We start from the raw sequence: 19,570 nt of genomic DNA on the forward strand, positions 1-19,570 counted from the left end.
GGCCTAGGACTATGTAGACCAGGCTGACCAGGAACTCACAGAGATCCACCCGCTCTGTCTGAGTCCTGAGATTAACATTCCTGGCCTATGACTAAACTTTTAAGGGGGAAGTGGACTGATTATTCACACGTGAAGGTGGGGGTGAAAGGGGGGAAACTCCTGGGAGGTCAGGAGTTTTCCTCTAATGGAATCTGCTTTCTCTTTGGTCCTTATGCTAATGAGAGCAGATTTTGCAACTTTGCTGCTATGAAAATGTTATTATAATGAAGGAAAGGGTAGGTAGTGATCATCTGGTCAGTTTGTTTTTTCTGAGTAGTCACGTGCCCTGTGGTTTTTGGCAGCCCAGCCACCGCAGTTGGCCTCTTGCTTTCCCTGTATCTTATCTAGTTAACCATACAGGGAGGACACGGCAGGACTAGAAGGCAGGATCTGTCTTCTGAAGAGATGTCTGTGAGCTTGATTCCTAGCACCCACATGGGGCAGCTCACCGCTACCTGTAACGCCAGCTCTAGAAGTCTGGCACTACTGGCCTTCGCGGGCACCTGCACTCATATCCACATACCCACCCCCGCATCCATAATTCAAAATCGTAACAATGAATATTTAAAAAGAAGTCTCTGAGATTAACAGAACTTGCAGAAACAAGGTAGAAATAGTACTGCCAAAGCAGTGGCTGCTAAGGCAGGGAAGACCAGGGCACTGGTGGACAGGTACTTGGTGGTGGAGGAATAGGCCTGGGATAGTAACATCACTCATCTTCCCGGCCCCCGGGCTGGAGGAGACCAAAGGACAAGGGACCTTGGAGAGAGTCATCTGAGAGTCAGATGCTCTGATTAGGTCCCTGCCAGTCATCTTCCCTGTCCACTGAGGTCTCCCTGCTTCAGGTCACACACTCAGACTCTCCTGCAGGCCCCAACACTGCTTGCTTGGTGGGTGTCTAGTGATCCTAGTGGCATGGGCAAGAGTGACCCAGGCTCTTGGCCTGCATACCTGAGGAAGGCTGGGCAGTGGAGGTGTGGCGGAAGAGCTAACGTTTTTGAGCTGGGAAGATCCTGAAGTCCCCTTTACTATTCCACTCAAATTTTAAGATTGGGAAGGGTATCTCTAACAGGCCCAGGAGCTAGCTGGAGGGAATGCCTATCACAGGGAGCGGGGAGGGGCTTCTTGTAGTCTGTGGTGGGACGGGGCAGTCTCCTTCCTTATTCCTTTCTGCCTGCTCTTTTCTTCTTAGCATTCACCTCCAGCAAGTACGCGTTTGCTCTCCCGTTTGTGCTATGGTATATGCAGCTCTGGTCCTGAGGAGGGAGCCCTGGCTGCCCCCTCGAACTGAGGCATCCTCAGGGTCCACCATGGAACTGTTTGCACCCAGCGGCCTGGAGCAGCCTTCTGGATAGTCGGGACTGCAGGGGGCACTCTGGTGGGTGGTCCGCAGCCTCTGCCCATGTGACGCGGTGGCCTTTGATGGGGTCTTTTGCGAGGGGTGGGGGATGCTGGGGTGCAAGGGCGGGCCACACTACTTGGCAGGCCGAGGCTGTAATTTGTGTTATATATAGCGGGTGGGGCTGGCCAGCTAGGGAGGGTAGCGTCGGGCTATAAGCAAGCCTGGTGGTACTCAGAGAGCACAAGCCTCAGCTAGGAAGACACGGCGCTGGAACCCATGGACACTTCCTATCCCCGTGAGGACCCCCGGGCTCCATCATCCCGCAAGGCTGATGCTGCTGCCCACACGGCCCTCTCCATGGGAACACCGGGCCCTATGCCACGAGACCATCTCCTGTGGTCAGTCTTCAGCACCGTCTATCTGAACCTGTGCTGCCTCGGTTTCCTGGCGCTGGTCCACTCGGTCAAGGTTAGCTTCAAGGCTTACGGGGAAGGGCTGGGGAGGGAGAATATGCGAGTGTGGGGCAGGGGTAGGGATTCAAAAGAAACGTATTCGAAGGGGTGTGTTAGTACAGCCTCTGTCCCTCATCAAGTTTGGGGACCATGGGAACTTATCCATTAATGGGCGAATGCACTGTTCACAGGCATGGCTATAAAGTCCCCCCAAAAGGGGAAAGTCCTTAAAGGTTGCACATAGAGGATTCCCTCTATAGCTCCTGAATGGGATGGAGTTCTTGGTTTCCTAAGCCTCTTCTCCCACAGGAGGCTCCCAAGGACGCTGCTGGCCCACAATGGCCACTGATTCTTTATCTGTAGCCTTTAGGCTGGGGCCGTCATGACTCAGGACCCTGCCAAGAGCCAAACTGTGCCAAGCTGGGAGACTATAGGCCCAGCCCAGCGGGATATCTCCTCAAGCCATGCCCCTCTGGAGTCCAGCCTGTGCCCTACAGTTGCTCTGGGTGGTCTCTGGTCCCTTATGAAGGGGGACCAGAACGTGTAACATTTTGGCTCTGCAGGCCCGAGACCAGAAGATAGCTGGGGACCTGGAGGCTGCGAGGCACTATGGCTCCAAAGCTAAATGCTACAACATCCTGGCGGCAATGTGGACATTGGTACCCCCATTGTTGCTCCTCGGGCTGGTGGTGACCGGAGCCTTGCACCTGTCCCGGCTGGCCAAAGACTCTGCGGCTTTCTTCACCACCAAGTTTGATGACGAGGACTATAACTGAGAGTTCCAAGGTCACTGAACCCAGGTGCCCAACACCAGCTCCTGGGAGTTAGAGCCTACCACAGTACCTTGGTCCCTGCCCAACCATGACCCCAGAGGCTACCCTCTTGTCCACCATGTGTATTCGACACTGACCCACTCAGACCCCTTAGACTTTACCTCTAACCTAGAGGGTCCTCAGTACCTGACTTTGCCCGGTTTCCCCCACTTACCAGGCTGCGCCTCCATTCATGATTAAAGGTGGCAGATTCCAGAAACGTGTGGGTTCCTCCTTCTTGGTGGTAGTTATGTAGGAAGACCCAGCACCAGATCCTCTGGCCAACTCCCAGTCATCTGATTCTGTCTGCTTGGCTGCCCCTGACTACTGCTTTGGCTTGGATATGGGGCAGCCTGTGGCTTCTGGGGTGGAGGAGCCTAAGTATTTTAGGATGAAGTTCGGGAACTCGGGCCTTTGATTCCTACTACCCTGTGGTTTGATGGGCTGTGTCCCAGAACATGTGAGGGTGTGCCCCGAGTCCTCATACGCCACAGTGGTCTTCTTTTGTCCTGGGTCAGTAGAGGCTGTGGGGAAGGTAGGTAGGGTCCATTTCCTATGTGGGACTGGACACTGGACTCCAGCCTTCTCTTTCGCTCGCCTGTGTTCAGAGGCAGACAGGCAGTGGGCATGGATAACTCTGAGCCTCCAGTGGTGCCAGGTGCATGTTCTCCTGTTATTTTTCCTTTGTGTCATATGCCCCTGGCTCCCACACTAGATTCAGCAGACACAAGGACATACCCCTGATGAGGCTGCAATGAGCCCCTCCACCCCACACGTTTCTCACTGTGGCCAGCCTATGACAGAGCAAGCTAACTGCATAGCTCTTAACCAAAAGTAGGCTCAGGGGTTGAGTACTCCACCCAGGCCCCCTTCCTCCCCAGGAGCCCCTCCTCCCAGCCAGTTCTTTCTAGGCTGGAGGCTTCTGCTGAGCTATCCTACTCAGAGACCAGAGGCAGCTCCCCACAGTTACACGCCTATAGCCAAAAGCGGGCCCTGAGGAGCTCTAGGCTACTGACTTTGCCAAGTCAACCCCTGAAGATAGGGCCATATGATGATGACCTGTGTTTGGGAATGGAGATGAAGTTAGTGCTGGGCACTAATCCTACTGTGGACAAGGGACAAGGACAGTGGGGCTGTGCTTTGACAAAGATAGAGACAATGTACTGACCATGAGCCCCTGGTCTAGTTGAAGAAAAGGCCAACTCCTGCAGGCTACAGGGACTTATCTGTAACTGGATAGATGTCCCCAAGCCTAGGATATTTTGCCAGCCTCCGTATATAATTTGGGAAAGGATTGCTTGGTTTGTGCCCCGGTGCCGAGGACAGAGTGTGTGGTCAAGCCAGTGGGACATCAGCAACAGCTTCCCCTGCCCCAGGCTACTCAGACCCGATCTGCTATGTCAGCCTACAATTCTGTCACCCTCAAGGCCCCAGAAGCTTACCATAACACATGCACAGAAGTGACCACTTACTCTTACGCACACCCAGGTACTGGGTTACATCTAGTCTTTGGGGGCACTGTCACCAACCAACCTGCTGATGCCCATGCCCAGTCCTGGCTTTGAGGCAACGATGAACACCCACTTCTGCCAGATAACGCCCTGGCCTACCGTAAAAAAGGTGGAGGAAGATGCAAGGGCCCCACCTTGCCGCTGAGGTTTGTAACCACATCCCTATTCAGCCCCAGATGCAAAGGGACATGAATCCATCACACACCCGACTTCAGGAGCTTTTGCCCCCACTGACTTTAATTAGCCAAGCTGGTTTGGTAGAGGGGCACAGGTTTTTACCAGGATCCTGGCCCTGTTCTATGCACCTTGTTCTGAGGGAAACACTGATAAAAGTATGCCAGGAACTGAGGGTTAGAAGCAAAACCTGGGCAGCTTCTCGGCTCATTTGACTCCAGTTTCTCTGGTTGCCAGCCAGGAACTTGGTGGTCTTGCTCTGATGTTCATCTACTGCACCCTCTGGTGACAGTGCCGTCTTCCTTCTCCCATGGTTAACGGCTTTCACCCTAGCCCGCTATACTAGACACCAACTGACGTCAAGAGGAGTCAAAGAAGAGGAAGCTCAAAGCCACAAACTCTTGAGAACTTGACCAGTCCGGCGTGGTCCCAACTGCATGCCACAGGAAGCTCTTATTTGGGTAGCTAAGCCCCTGATTCCATGACCCACCTGCTGGCCACCTCCTCAGCAGGACTGCTGACCATTCCCCACCCAGCTCTTTGACCAGAGCAGATCAGAGACCAGAGGTGAGCAAGGAAGTTAAGGATTAGGGAGACAGCAAAATGGGGAGCTGAAGGGTTGGGTGCTGGGGTCAGCCTCAAAGCAAGGAATGTATGAAGCTCTAGATAGACAACCCAGTACAGGAGAGGGTAAGGAGAGGAAGGAGGAAGGGGAAGATGCAGAGGGAACGCCCAATAACCCTAATGGCTTAGGCCTGGATCCAGATTGAGAGACTGTGTGGGTGGGGAATGCAGCTGAGGGTCCAAAAGTGTCCCAGAGGTACTGAAAGGGGGTTCCTTTCAGGAAACACTGAAGAGTTGGAATTTCTGGACAGCTAGGAGGATGATTTTTGTATCCGGCCAGCTGAGTGGGGAAAGCAGACCTTATGTCCTACAAAAGAGAGGGTTAATCCTTTAGGGCATGCACCAAGACTTCTGCGCCACAGAACCCAAAGGCTTTTCCTTACCTGGTGGCAGGGGGAGCCGGGTCATCGATGGCCACAGCTCAGCTTCTAGCAGGGGCGCCCAGGGTTCTGCACGGACTGTGACCTCAAGTGTCACCGTGTCCTTGGAAAAGGTGAAGTTGAACTTGTTCCCCAGGTAGGAGATGCCAGAGACAGACACTCTGGAGATCAGGTCTGGACACAGGGGGTCAAAGGTCACACCTGCCTCAGTGATCCTGTGAGGGAGAGCTGTGTGAAGGGGGTTGGGACAAGTGGGAATTCGCCGCTGGTCACTGCACTCACCTGAATCCTGTGCACCCGAAGAGTGCCGCCTGCAGAAAGCCCCCCATGCCCGTCAAGAAGTTCACTGCGCCAGACCCATCCGCATTCTCCGTCCACACCTGCAGGCAGCAAGAGCGGCTGGGACATGAGGCTGGGACGTGGGTCCAGCCTCAGCAGGACCCTTCCCCCACTGAGACTACCACAGAGGGAGAAGAGGGAGGCAGTGGGTGGTGGGCAGAAGCCAGGCTGACCTTAAAGGGCTCGGTGGCATTGATGAAGCTCTTGCTCAGGAGGACCTGGGCCCTTGAGGGGTCCCTCAGCTCCATCCAGCCCACAGCAAACATACTCTGAGGTCAGGATCCAGATATGAAGCAGTTAGACTCACCATGTGGGAAGGAAGGGGAGGACAGTAGGGTAAGACTACCCACCAGGCTCCTCACCCAAGTCATTGCAGGGCCCTGGGGGGATGTCACAGGCTCATAAATCTCCAGATTTTTCCTTCGGATGTCGGGTGTCAGGGGAAAGGGAACTGGGTATCCCAGGAGCACAACATCTGCCTGTTTCACTTCTTCTCCTGATTTGGGGGGAGGGGCAGCAGGATAGGGATGGGTTCTTGGTCAAAGGGATGAGGGTGTTACAGGGTGAGTATGGAGGGGGAGGTGACCAATCAGAAGGGCCCTTGAAGGACTCAGTACCACTCACCTCGCTCATAGCCGTCAAACTCAGGGTGGAAGTTCTGCTCAGAGTCAAATGGCACCTTGATCTTATCTGCCACCTCCAGCCACTGGTTGGGGACAGACAGACCCAGGTCCTTGGCCAATGCAGCAGCGAAGTGCAGGCTGGGGAGGGTACAAGCCACAGTTGCACAGCTTCTGACTGGGCCCTGTCTGCTGTGCTGGGCTAGGGAAGGGGATGCCTTCTGTCTGACCTGTTCTGGACCAGGACGTTGGTGTACACAGAGTTGTTGACTCCTGAGTGGTATTCATCAGGCGGCATGACTCCTGGTCACAGGGGGCCACCATGACAGTTAGTGTAGGGGCTCAGGACACGCCCTTCCATGGTGGCAGTCCATGCCACGCTGGCCCCTGTGCTCCCTAGTCCTCACCTTTCAGGTGGTACATCTTCTCCTGGGGGCTCCATTCTACACGGCTGCACCAAAACTCAGCTACCGCGCTGACCACATCCCAGCCACCAGCCTCTTGGAAGAGCTGCAGGTCCTGGAGAGGGAGAGCGGGGTAAAGGACCGGGTGTACAAGAGGGCCACTGTGAATGGCTGGTGCCGACCTTCCGAACACCCAGAAAGCAATGCTTTCTCTTCACACATCTTCCCAGGGTCATGGCCTCAAGAGGTGCGTGGGCACACATGGGACACAGTGATGCCTCACCTGAGTGCAGTGGTAGTACAGCTGGAAGGCCAGCACCACGGCTCCATTCACGTGGACCTCCTGGATCCCATAAATGTCCTCAGGGCAGACCTCCAGCCCAGTGCTTGCACTTTCCCAAGCGAACTTGGCTCCCTGGGAGGAAAGAGGATGCAATGGTCAGGTCTTGGCCTGGAAGGCCAGTCCAGTCCTACAAGAGGTGCAGTCCTTTGTGGTGGAAAGGAAAGAGGAGGCTTAGGGGTCTGGTGGTCACTGAATGGCACCGGGAAGACCCTGGGGCAGGGACCCTATGGGATGGTACCCAGGCCCCGTTACCTGGTAGCCTAGGTTCTGGGCATTCTTCAGGGCCCCTCCCAGTGTTCGGACTCTGTACTCCAGGATGGCCCTAGCAGCCTCTGGGTTGAACATCAGAATATTTGGGAACATCCAGAGGTCCTGAGAGGAGGAACCATTCTGGGGTTAAATAGAAGTCCATACCTCCCTTACTGCACATTCCACCCCGCCAAGGCTTCCAGCCAGCACACAGCAAAGAAGACAGCTGGGGCTTCCTCCCCCACCTACCCTTTGGCAATCCCTCTGCCTCTCTCTCTCTGAGTTCCTCCTCTCATGCTCACCCAGACCCACCCGGGGCCTCCCTTGCTTGCCCACTCCAGTGTTATTTCTCCAGCTTAGACAGCCCAGAGTTCTGGTTCTCAGTCCAGGAAGTATCAGGAGATGCTAAGGGCTCTAGTCTGCATCAGGGCTCAGGCCTCTAGGGAGAGCTTACTCTGCATTCTCCGGCTGCCTGACCTCAGCTTCCTTTGGCTTCATCTGCCAAATGGGCACAGCCTTCACCAGCGGTCAGATGCAGACATGGCCTTGAGTCTTCTCCCGCAATATTTCCTCAGCCAGTGGCCACTGAACCCCACATGCTACATCCTTGACCCCTCCAGCCCTTGCTTCCATCACCCAGCTATTCCTGCCAGATCTCTCCGGACTGTAGCTCCACCCCTGTCATTCCTCTAAAAGGTCCCTATGGCTTCCTGCGTCCACTGCTAAGCTCCAGGCTTGTACCCAGCTCACTCCGGGGCTCTGGTGGTACTGGCCTGCTGTTCTTCCCACCTCAGTGAGGCTCCTCTGCCTTCAAACACCACACAGCCTCCGCCTTCCACAACTTCTGTTGCTCTAACCCGCGCCACTCTTTTCTGCCAAATTCCTACACACCTTTCTTCTGAGAAACTATCTCTTCCAGGAAGCCCTTCTGTCTATAGCTCCCATTTTTTTTTAAATAAAATATTTGCTTTTGAAAAAAAGATTGATTTTTTTTTATGTATAGTATTCTGCCTGCATGTATACCTGGAGGTCAGAAGAGGGCACCAGATCTTATAACAGATGGTTATGAGCCACCATGTGGTTGTTGAGAACTGAACTCAGGACCATAGGAAGAACAGTCACTGCTCTTAACTGCTGATTTATCTTTCCAGCCCACCCCCATGTTTTCTACAGTCTTGAGCTCAGGTAGTGTAAAGGCAATGCCCAAGATGTTAGCATGCAGTTCTTCCTGTGTAACCAGTGCAGGGTGTACCTGATCCCAGAAGATATGGCCCCAGTAGCTCTCCTCCTGACTCCCATTAGAGAGGCCTCCAGGGCTAAGCCCATGGCTGATTGATCCTTGGGTGCCAGGCTGGGGAAGCTCACTGAGCAGGTAGTAGAGAGAACCACGGAGGGCCTGGCGCAGGGCCAGGGGTCCAGCCACATCTAGGCCACAGCTGGCCCAGAGCTGGGCCCAGGCGTCTGCATGGACTGTATACAGACTGCCCCTGGTCTGCAGCTGCAGGGCCTCAGCAAAGCAGCCCTGGGCCTCAGCCTGGCTACCACCAACCACAGTCAGAAAGTCCCAGGTCCTGTCTTGCTCATCTTCTGCAAGGGTCAAGACTGGGGGCACTGGCATCCACAGCATGTGTACTTCCTGCTGTGGCTCTCCCAGCTGCTCAGGGGTGAGTGTGTGGCCATGGAGGTACCTGCAAGAGCATCACCGAGTCTCAGGAAAGGACTCCCTCTCTGGGGGACCTAGATCCACCCAATGAGCTCCTTACCGGGCTCCCTGGAAGTCAGGCCCGACATGTAGATCCAGGTCTGGACTTTCTGGGGAGAAGGATGCCTGTAGCAGCACCTTGATGGGCTTGTTCCCTGTAGTCAAGCGTGCAATGGACACGCTGAAGGCCAGGACATGGGGTAACACACGGTGAGCATAGATGCATTGGGAAGCCCGGAAGCTGGGGCCTTCCAGGGTGTGCAGGAAGGAACCTAGGGAGGGTTGGGAGGCTCAGTCATCCTGGGGAAGATCTCAGACGGACTTAAAGCTGTGGACTCCCATACCACGGAGCACCATGACCCTCCTGGGCTAGGAGTGGGGTCCCTCAGATCTCAGGTTGCCTCTTCCCACTGTGTAGCGGGCCCACCCAGATGAAAAAAAAGCAAGACAAACCACAGAGACCTCATTTTGGGAGGCAGCTTTTTATGCTTATTTTTTTCCTCTCAAATTAAAGGCCATTTATTTACTTATTTTTGAGATGGATCTTGTTATGAACCCGAGGCTGTCCTCCAATGTTCCATATTCTTGTCTCTGCTTCCCCAGTGTTGAGATTACGGGCCTCAATTACATACTGGCTTTTGTGGTCCCTTCCCTTGTGAGATTTCATGGACAAGTGGGTAGATCCCTCTCACCCAGAGCAATGGCTTAACCAGGATTGGTGGCAGCTAACCTGTGTTAGTATCCAGGGCAAAGGTCTCAGCCAGCGGTTCTGTTCCTGCAGGGGCCTTCAGCTGGACATTGATGGGACTGGGCAGAATTGCCCGGTGAGTGTTCCCTCCAGCTCCGTTGTACACACCATTCACATGTATAACGTCATGATACACACGTGTACCCAGGTATGAATTGGTTACTGTGGCCCAGAACCTGGGGTCACCGGGCAGACAGTGAGTACTGAATATGGTCGGGTCATCTTCAGAATTGTCCATGGAAAGCTGTCTCAGTCCAAGTGGCCTGGGGAAGGCGAGATGACAGTAACTAGCTGGGCTTCCCTCTGAAGACGGCGGTAGACCCTCAAGTCTACAAGGAACTTGGACGATCCCCATAGACGGTGACGGGCGTGAGGGGCTAGCTTAGGGGAGCAGTATTTATAAAGCCTCCACTTAGGAGTTGCACCGAGAACACACCCTTAACTCAAGAGGAATGCAACTGAATTTGCAAACCAGCTGCCTCAGCACCCGCAAAAGGTCTCCCTCTCGCGAGGTCCTGACCCATCTTCCCGAGGTAGGAAGAGCTGAGAGTGCAAATAGGAAGCTTCCTGAGGCCGGACAGTGGAAGCAGAGGAATCAGGAGCTGTGGTGGGGAGGGGGGGGGCATTGGGGTGGGAGAGGAGGAACCGGATGTGGTGGAGGACAGTGATGGGAGTGGTGGTGGCCGGAGGGCCCTAACTGAGAAGGAGCGAAACTTGGTTGGGGAAAGGAAAGAGGAAGTCAGTGTGGGGGGTGGGGTGGGGGCGGAGAGGAGGGTAGCTCGTTGACCGACAAGGACGGAAGACATGGGAGTGAAGGATCGACGAAAGTGAATTTTTTAGAGTATTTGGTGGAAGAGGGTGAGGGCCGGTTGGGGAAAGGGGTGGGGTGGGCAGGGGAGGCGGGGACGGGCAGTTTAGTAACTCACCGCAGTCCAACTCCAGGCAGTGCGAGCCCCGAGGTAAGAAGGCTCTGTGGGCTCCGTGCTAGCAGCGCCTGGCGGGAGGAAGGAGAAGCGACCCTACCGCGTGGCAGGTGGGCGGGGCTGACTCTAGGCGGAACCTGGGGAAAATGTTGTGGTCTCTGGGGCGAGTGCCCTGAGTCAAATCGTACTAGAATTGGGATCAGCTTTGGCTCTAAAACGTGTGCAAGAGCAGGTGGGGCCTGAGATCCCTCTCTACAGTGACGTTTAGTTACTATAAAGGACACCGATCTGTCTTCTTGGACTGCCCTTCCCTTTGCTGAGGACCCCACCCTTTTGATCGCCATCTGCCTGCTTTCCTGGCAGGACCTGGGCCTATCTTGTCCGCCTCTCAGTTTCCTGCTCTGCCCCAGACTCCGTGTTTGTGTGCACCAGTTCAGTCAGAGCCTGGGCTTCACTTGCTCCAGAATCTGTTTCTGCTGTCCAGATGCCCAGATCAAAGTCTGTTTACCTTGTCCCCGCTCCACCAACAACCCACTGCCACCAATGGTTGGTGTCAAGACCAGGCCTCCTGGACCCACGGTAGAGACTCCTGCTACTCCAGTGCCACCCAGCGAGGAGGGTTAGGTCACAGCCCTGTTTAACCAGAGGTTTGCAGCTGGCTATATCACCTGACTGCACCCTAAATACTTTTTGCATGCCTTACTTTTCCAATCCGTTACCCACCCTCTCCTATTGTACAGGCACCACCTGTTAGGTCCCAAGAAATTCATTTTCCCAAAGTCTGGCATTTAGACAAAAGCCTCAGGAACTTGAGAAGATCGGTCTCATCTGCTAAATGGAGTCACTCCCCTTAGCTATGGCCAAAGGAGCTATGGCTCCTCCATTAATTTAAGACCACGGTGCCTATTAGCATATCAAGGTCTATGCTAGCCTCTGGGCTCCCCCAGTCTCTACCCTTAAGTATCTGTGCCGAGTAATCCTGACTGACATACCCCACCCCCATCTTAGACCTCTCTAGCCCCTTCTCTTCCCTTCTGTTTCCCAGCTTCTCTAATTCCCATCTAACCCAGACATTTTGGCTCCGAGCTGTCTTGGTCTCTTGGTTGTCATGTGCTCTCCAGTCATGTCCCGGTTTATTCTGCTGGCCCACTTCAGTCGGACCCTTCCCGATGCCTCTGACTGAACTCTCCTCCTCATCTACAATAAAACTTTCTTCTCAGCCCTTCGGAGGAGCTGCTGACATCCTTTGGCTGGAGAGAGACCTTGGCAGGCCAAGGGGCCCTCCAGGGGATAAGAGACAGACAGACCGACATACCAGGCAGACAGAACTTCCATGGGAAGTTTTATCAAGAGAAAGGGAATGGAAAAGGGGAAGAAAGGGGAAGAGGGGAGGGAAGAGACCGGCCTCTGGGGACAGGAGTGGCAGAAAAGGAGAAAAAGAGAGAGAGAGACAGAGAAACTGCCTGGTGTGTCTGTCTCTCCCCGCCGCGTGGCCTCTAGGCCCGCCAAGGTTCCTCTCCCACCAAATCATATCAGCTGTCAACTCTTCATTTTTCATTTTCCATTCAGGCTTCTTTAGTATCTGATGTTTTCCAAGCTACTCCCTTCCCTCACATATTCCCTTTCTTTCTCCCTTCTCTTTGAAAATCTCCCCAGAGCCTTTATTAGTCAGAAGTCCTTAGCTTTAGTCTCTCCAGCCCTTCCTGCACTTTGCTGCCCTCCCCAACCTATAGCAGCAATGACTATCAGTGGCTGTCAGGAGACAAAGCCCAGTGTTAGGCCTGGGAGGCCCAGTTCCATCTTAGAGACCACCACCCAGGTAAAGTGAGGTCCTTCAGTTACTGCAGAAAAGAATTTCAGGACAAGTCAATGTGGCAGCACGTTTGGATAGAGACAGTAGAGGTCAGAAAGAGACATGCCAAGTGACCGCCTGTGGCAGGAGAGCAGAGTCTGAAAACAGCTTCATCAGAGCCAGCCTGTGAAAGAAGCCAGTTGGCTGTGAAAGGCTGGGTGCCCTTCCCTCTTAGGCTGGTGTTCCCTTAGGCTGGTTCCCCTATTTAGAGAAACTCTTTTATTTTTATTTTATTTTTTGAGTGGTTGGCCTGGAACTTGCTATGAAAACCAAGCTAAGGGGGCTGGAGAGATGGCTCAGAGGTTAAGAGCTCTGACTGCTTTTCCAGAGGTCCTGAGTTCAATTCCCAACAACAACATGGTGGCTCACAACCATCTGTGATGAGATCTGATGCCCTCTTCTGGTGTGCAGGAAAACATGCTGTATATAACTAATAACTAAATCTTAAAAAAAAAAAAAAGAAAAGAAAACCAAGCTAACCTCAAAACTCACAGAGATTCAACTACTTCTTCCCCCTGAGTGCTGGAATTAAAGATGTACACCACCACACCTAGCTTTTTTTTTTTTTTTTAGTAATTTTATTAAATTATAAAAAGTTTCCATTTACGCCCCTCCTCCCAACGCCCTCCCACTCCCCCCCTCCCTCTCCTCCTCCCTCTTTGTCCCCAAGGGAAGTCAGGGTCTCCTGCCCTGTGGGAAGTCCAAGTTCCTCCCCCCTCACTCCAGGTCCAGGAAGGTGAGCATCCAAACAGACTGGATCCCAAAAATCCTGTATATGCAGAGGAAACCAGTCCCAGTGTCATTGCCAATGGCTTCTCGGAAAGACTGCAGGCCAGCCACATTCAGAAAATCCGGCCACATTCAGAGAATCTGGTTGGATCACATGCTCGTTCAGTCACGGTCCATCTGGCCTTGGTAAACTCTCATTAGATCCGACACACCTAGCTTTTTATTTATTTGTTTGTTTGTTTGCTTTGGTTTTTCAAGGCAGGGTTTCTCTGCGTGTTGCTCTGGCTGTCCTGGAACTCGCGCTGTAGACCAGGCTGGCTTCAAACTCACAGAGATCTGCCTGCCTCTGCCACCCCAGTGCTGAGATTAAAGGTGTGTGCCACCACTGCCCAGCTATTATTTATTTTTGGCTAATTAAAATACAATTGCGTCATTTCTATTTTCTGTCTTACTCCTCCCACATATGCCCCTCCCAAATTCACGGGGCCTCTTTTTAGCCATTGTTGTTACACATACATATACATGAATAAATATAGAAACACAACCTGTTGAGTCTGTTCAGTGTTGATATAAATCCACCAATTAAGAATAAAACCACTATCACAATTTAAAGCAAAATTGGAAGCAATCTTTAATTAAATACTGGCCAGGTGGATGGACTTTGGCCAGGTCCATATCTGGTTCTCCAGAAAATGGACCCGAATCAAATTTTGCAAGGACTTAAGAAGGAAAATCCACAATTCATTACATTTCCCATCAGGCCCAGTCAGGAGCAAGCATACCTCCTGCTGTAACTCCAATCACAGACAAGCATACACCTTGTTATATTTCCTGCTTGAGAGCCTCCTGCCCATATGTGATTAAAAGCACATTGGGTGCAGATAGGTCAAGCAAACTTCCCCGGGAGTGAAAGCCTATGACTTGTTATCTCCCGGAAATGATAGCCTCCAGCATTTCAGGAACTATCTGTCCTTGGGCAAGGGGCATGTAGAAGAGAGGCATTTTTGTTTCATGGCTCTCTTAAGCATAGTAATTTTTGGGTCTGGGCACAGGTGGGCAATGATGGGGGCCAGACCACCAAAGTCTATTAAACCAGAAACAAACTTTATTTCAGGAAAATAAAAGAAATTGCCATGGGGCACACAAAGCTTGTCAGCTGTAGCTGTGACCACAGCCAGGGGATGGGCTTCTGGAACTGTGACCACGGGGAGCTGCTCAACGCCCCCCTTTTTATAGCAAGAAGCAAGCATTAGGTATGAACAAAAGAATTTTTACAATCTCAAGGTAAAACTCAGAAATTGCTTTTTTTTTTTTTTGGTTTTGTTTTAAACTAGTGTTTGTATTTAGCCTCTTGTTTCCCTCTGGCATTTCCTGATGGTGTTTACCAAAGTTCTATACTCCCCTGATACTGCCAGTTTTGCATAGCAGGGAAGGGTATTGGACAATGCACAACCAAAAAGTCACATCATCCCATCATTTAAAAGTTAGCTTAGCTCACATCAGATGCTGGTCATGAGTAGCTGGGGAGTTATCTAAAGTTGACCCTCAGTTTGCAGAGGGACCTTCAGTTTGCAGAGGAGGGCTGCTCCAGCCTTGCAGACAGAGCTATGGGTTGTAAAGCAAAGTAACCCACTGTTAATGGTTAATCCTTAAACTACTGAGAAACCTGCTGACAGACTGCTTTCTTAGGCTTCCAACTTTCTTTATTCCTTCCTTTTTTTAAAAAAAAAAAAGATTTATTTATTTATTCAGTATTCTGCCTGTATGCCAGAAGAGGGCACCAGATCTCATTACAGATGGCTGTGAGCCACCATGTTGTTGTTGGGAATTGAACTCAGGACCTTTGGAAGAGCAAGCAGCGCTCTTAACCACTGAGCATCTGCAAATCCATTTTTCAACCTTTGCAGAACTTGTGACCCCATGATGTATGCCCACCCTTTTTCCTTGCTAAATTCCTGAACCTGTGACAGAAGATTGCCCTTTGCCTTACTAAAATGTGTCTTCCCAGACACTTTGATGGCTCCCCTTCCACAGGATGTTTCCTTGCTCTTATTTTTATTGCCTCTTCTAACAGCCAATTATCCCAACAGCTGTTTTCTATCAACCCTAACCTTTCCCCATAAAAGGGACCTCAAAAACCAGTGAAGGAGTACTCTCTGAAATCTCGACTATGGGAGAGGTTGCTGGTCGGCCAGTTCTAAATACAGCTTGCTTTAACCAGACTGCCATGGAATTGTTTAGAGGTATTTTGCTTGTTTGTTTGTTTTTTCCCATGTCACACTGAGGCTTGTCCCAGGGGAAGACTAATTCTCCGTTTTTCGGCAGTTGTTAATGGATTATAGCTCCATCTAGGGGAGGAGCCCCGTGAGCTTTCCCTATCTATGTTTGGATGTCATCTGTGTTGGAATTGTACAGATCTTTAGGCTGCCATGTTGTCCCCTACCACAGCCAGCCTTGCCCCCGCACCATGTTGTTACGCTATTCATGTGTCAGTGGCTCTGCATCCAACAGTCATTCTCTTCATTTTGACTAGCTGTGGTTTTGTGCCAAGTCCTCCTTTGTCAGGTCCCGAGAAATCCCACCCCACCCCTCCCAAGTCTGGCATTTAGCCAGCATTCCCTCAGTGACTTAAGAAGATAGTTCCTACTTGCTAAAAGGAATCTTTATCTTGGGCAAAGGTGGGGTGGGGATGCCTGACTCTTCCACCCACATATACCTGTGGTGGCTATTAGCATATCAAGGGCCTCTGAGCGCCTGTTCTGCACTTCAAAGCCTCTCACACCAGCTCACAGGCTTCCTTCCTCCCAGGTACCCCTTCCTTCCCTTAGAACCCTGGAGACGCAGCCCCACTCCCACTTTCTCTGTTTATGGTAATTTGGAACAAACTTTTCCCTTTTCACCCACAGAGCTTTACTTTTGGTTTCTTTCCTGAACCCCGTACATTCACCTACTTAGAAAGAAGCTCCTGGGTGAGGGTTGAGATCCACTCTCAACCTGGGTTTGTGCCACTTATGGTGGCTGTGGAGTTTCTGGTAGAAAGGGGATTTCTATTTCTGTCTTGAATTTTCGTTCTTTCTATTATATGTGTCTGAGTGTTCTATCCGCATGTATGTCCGCACACCATGTGTGTGCAGTACCTATGGCGGCCAGGACAGGGTTTTGAATCCTCTGGAAATGGAGTTATAGATAGTTATGAGTCATCACATGAGTGCTGGCAACTGAACCTGGGTGCCCTGCCAGAGCAACATGGGCTCTCAACTGCCTAGTCATCTCTCCAGTCCCAGCTTTTGAGTTTCTTAGTCTCACTAATAAAAGAATCTGAGAATAGACTCAGCTGAGCTGTGGTGGTGGTCGCCGTTATTTCTAGCACTGGAGAGGCAGAGCAGGGAGATCTCTGTGAGTTTGAGGCCAGCCTGGTCTACAGAGTGATCTCCAAGACAGCCAAGGCCGCATAGAAAAATTGTGTCTCAAAAAACCAAAGAGAGAGAAAAAGAGGTATGTGTGTGGGGGGAGAATAGATTCAAATAGATGGTCAAGGACAATTTTATCAGAGTTTAAAAGAAAACCCCAGGTCAGGTCAGCTGCAAACCTCAGCAGCTGCTACCCAGCGGAGGTAGACACAAGAGCTGAGGACAAAAAGCCTTGCCGTTTATACGGGCATGGAGGTTAGACACACGGCTGACAAGCAACCACAGAGCAGGGTGAAATGCTTCAGAGAAAGTCCAAAACATTGTGTGTTTGTGTGGGAAGTCCAAGGTATTAAGGAAAATGTGCTTAAAAAGAGATGGAAGAAAAGGAAGGGTCACTATGCTTTTCTGAATAATTCAGAAGACCGGGTTGACATATACCCCTAAATTGCTGTGGCCTCTAAGCTACTGCACTGCAGACAGGGATTCTGGGGAGGAAATACAGTATCCCGTTAAATCACTTTTTTTCCCCTTTTTATTGAGCTCTGCATTTTTCTCTGCTCCCCTCCCTGCCTCTCCCCTCCCCGCTTCAATCCTCCCCCAAGGTCCCCATGCTCCCAATTTACTCAGGAGAGCTTGTCTTTTTCTACTTTCTGCTTCCCATGTAGATCAGATCTATGTAAGTCTCTCTTAGTGTCCTCATTGTTGTCTAAGTTCTCTGGGATTGTGGTTTGTAGGCTGGCTTTCTTTGCTTTATGTTTAAAAACCACCTATGAGTGAGGACATGTGATAATTGTCTTTCTGTGTCTGGGTTACCTCACTCCAAAATAATGTTTTCTAGCTCCATCCATTTTCCTGCAAAATTCAAGATGTCATTATTTTTTTTCTGCTGTGTAGTACACCATTGTGTACATGTGCCACATTTTCCTTATCCATTCTTCGATCAAGGGGCATTTAGATTGTTTCTAGATTCTGGCTATGATAAACAAAGCTTCTATGAACATAGTTAAGTACATGTCCTTGTGGCACGATTGAGCATCCTTTGGATATATACCCAAAAGTGGTATTACTGGGTCTTGAGGAAGGTTGTTTCCCAATTTTCTGAGAAATTGCCACGCTGACATCCAAAGGGGTTGTACCAGCTTGTATTCCCACCAGCAATGCAGAAGTGTTCCCTTTTCTCCACAACCTCTCCAGCATAAGTTGTCATCAGTGTTTTTGATCTTGGCCATTCTTATAGGTGTAAGATGGAATCTCAGAGTTTTTTTTTTAAATATTTATTTATTATGTATACAGTGTTCTGTCTGTATGTCTGCCTGCAGGCCAGAAGAGGGCACCAGATGGGTGGTTGTGAGCCACCATATGGTTACTGGGAATTGAACTCAGGACCTCTGGAAGAGCAGCCACTGCTCTTAACCACTGAGCCACCTCTCCAGCCTATCGAGTTGTTTTGATTTGTATTTCTCTGATGACTAAGGATGTTGAACACTTCCTTAAGTGTCTTTCAGCCATTTTAGATTCCTCTGTTGAGAGTTCTCTGTTTAGATCTGTACTCCAGTTTTTTTTTTTCTATTGGATTATGTGCTCTTTTGGTGACCAATTTCTTGAGTTCTTTGTATGTTTTGGAGATTAGACCTCTTACTGATATGGGGTTAGTGAAGATCTTTTCCCATTCTGTAAGCTGTCATTTTGTCTTGTTAACTGTGTCCTTTGCTTTATAGAAGCTTTTCAGTTCCAGGAGGTCCCATTTATTAATTGTTTCTCTCAGTGTCTGTGCTACTGGGGTTATATTTAGGAAGTGGTTTCCTGTGCCAATGCATTCAAGTGTACTTCCCACTTTCTCTTTTATAAGGTTCAATTGACTGGTTTTATGTTGAGGTCTTTGATCCATTTGGACTTGAGTTTTGTGCATGGTGATAGATATGGGTCTATTTTCATTCTTCTATATGTTGATATCCAGTTGTGCCAGCACCACTTGTTAAATATGCTTTCTTTTTTCCATTTGATATTTTTTGCTTCTTTGTCAAAAATCAGGTGTTCGGAGATGTGTGGATTGATACCCGGGTCTTCTATTCGGTTCCATAAATGACTTATTATTTGGTCTGTCTTATATCTTAAGAGGAACCTGCCATTCTGGGCCTGGTGGAGAGAATGACACAGCCCAACTGGAATGTTAGATCACTCTCTGGGTCAAAGATTCTATTCTATTGACCAGAAGGTTCGTTTATTTGTTTGCTTTATTTTTCTTTTTTGTATTTATTTTTATTTCATGTGCATTTGTGCTTTTGCCTTCACATATATTCTTATGAGGATGTTGACCATTTTTCTGGCCCCATTTTGACTAAAAATTTGTACACTGGTTTATTTAGCATGTGTGCGTGGACACGCACTTGAGTGTGTTCATGCAGCCAGAGGACAACCTGTGGGAGCTGGTTGTCTCCTTCCACCATGTGGGTTCCAGGGGTCTAACACCGATGGGAAGACTTGACGAGTGCCTTTACCCACCGAGCAGTCGCACTGGCCTTCCCTAACTTGACTGTCTCCTTCCTTGACCCTCTGGATATTCTCCTCTTTTGCTGAAGGCATCCATTTCCCGCCTTCTCCCATCCCCATCAACACCCCTTCCATCCCATCTCCACTGCCCTTTGCCCTGCTGCTTGCTGACCTCCATTGCTGCACCTGCCTGCTCTCTTGAACCCTAAGATAAAAAAGATTGACTTTCTTTTCTCCGTCTCCCCTTTCCTATAAGGTTTACAGCTTGCCTGCTGAGATAGCTAATCTTGGTTGTCAGTTTGACCACATCTGGAATCCACTGAAACCTAAGCAACCGGGCACACTTGTGAGAGTTTTTCATGATTGGATCATGCGGGGTGGGAACCCCATCCTGAATCAGGGATATGTGAGGTAAGAACACCCACCT

At 50.6% G+C, this 19,570-nt stretch overlaps 2 protein-coding genes across 3 annotated transcripts; one reads left to right on the forward strand and one right to left on the reverse strand.

Moving 5' to 3' along the window:
* The first annotated feature begins 1,133 nt into the window (after positions 1 to 1,133).
* Positions 1,134 to 2,865, forward strand: Ifitm5 (interferon induced transmembrane protein 5). The gene is made up of 2 exons (XM_048458117.3): positions 1,134 to 1,849; positions 2,397 to 2,865. The coding sequence occupies exons 1-2, from the start codon at positions 1,658 to 1,660 to the stop codon at positions 2,607 to 2,609; spliced, it is 405 nt and encodes a 134-aa protein (XP_048314074.1). The 5' UTR covers positions 1,134 to 1,657; the 3' UTR covers positions 2,610 to 2,865.
* Positions 2,866 to 4,366: 1,501 nt separating this feature from the next.
* Positions 4,367 to 10,850, reverse strand: Pgghg (protein-glucosylgalactosylhydroxylysine glucosidase). 2 transcript variants are annotated; one of them, XR_015738407.1, is made up of 14 exons: positions 10,666 to 10,850; positions 9,722 to 10,002; positions 9,053 to 9,263; positions 8,542 to 8,977; positions 7,293 to 7,412; positions 6,981 to 7,112; positions 6,701 to 6,812; positions 6,524 to 6,596; positions 6,298 to 6,434; positions 6,036 to 6,169; positions 5,847 to 5,942; positions 5,617 to 5,714; positions 5,338 to 5,508; positions 4,367 to 5,261 (listed from the first exon to the last, which is right to left on the reverse strand). XR_015738407.1 is itself a non-coding variant. In XM_087908295.1 (14 exons), the coding sequence occupies exons 2-14, from the start codon at positions 9,975 to 9,977 to the stop codon at positions 5,206 to 5,208; spliced, it is 2,073 nt and encodes a 690-aa protein (XP_087764421.1). In that variant the 5' UTR covers positions 9,978 to 10,002; positions 10,666 to 10,845; the 3' UTR covers positions 4,367 to 5,205. The 2 variants fall into 2 exon arrangements, 1 of the variants encoding a protein (XP_087764421.1); XM_087908295.1 differs by having other exon boundaries at positions 5,338 to 5,549; positions 10,666 to 10,845.
* Positions 10,851 to 19,570: the final 8,720 nt, after the last annotated feature.

This window comes from Myodes glareolus, chromosome 7 (assembly GCF_982192425.1).
Source record: "Myodes glareolus chromosome 7, mMyoGla1.1, whole genome shotgun sequence".
NCBI lineage: Eukaryota > Metazoa > Chordata > Mammalia > Rodentia > Cricetidae > Myodes > Myodes glareolus.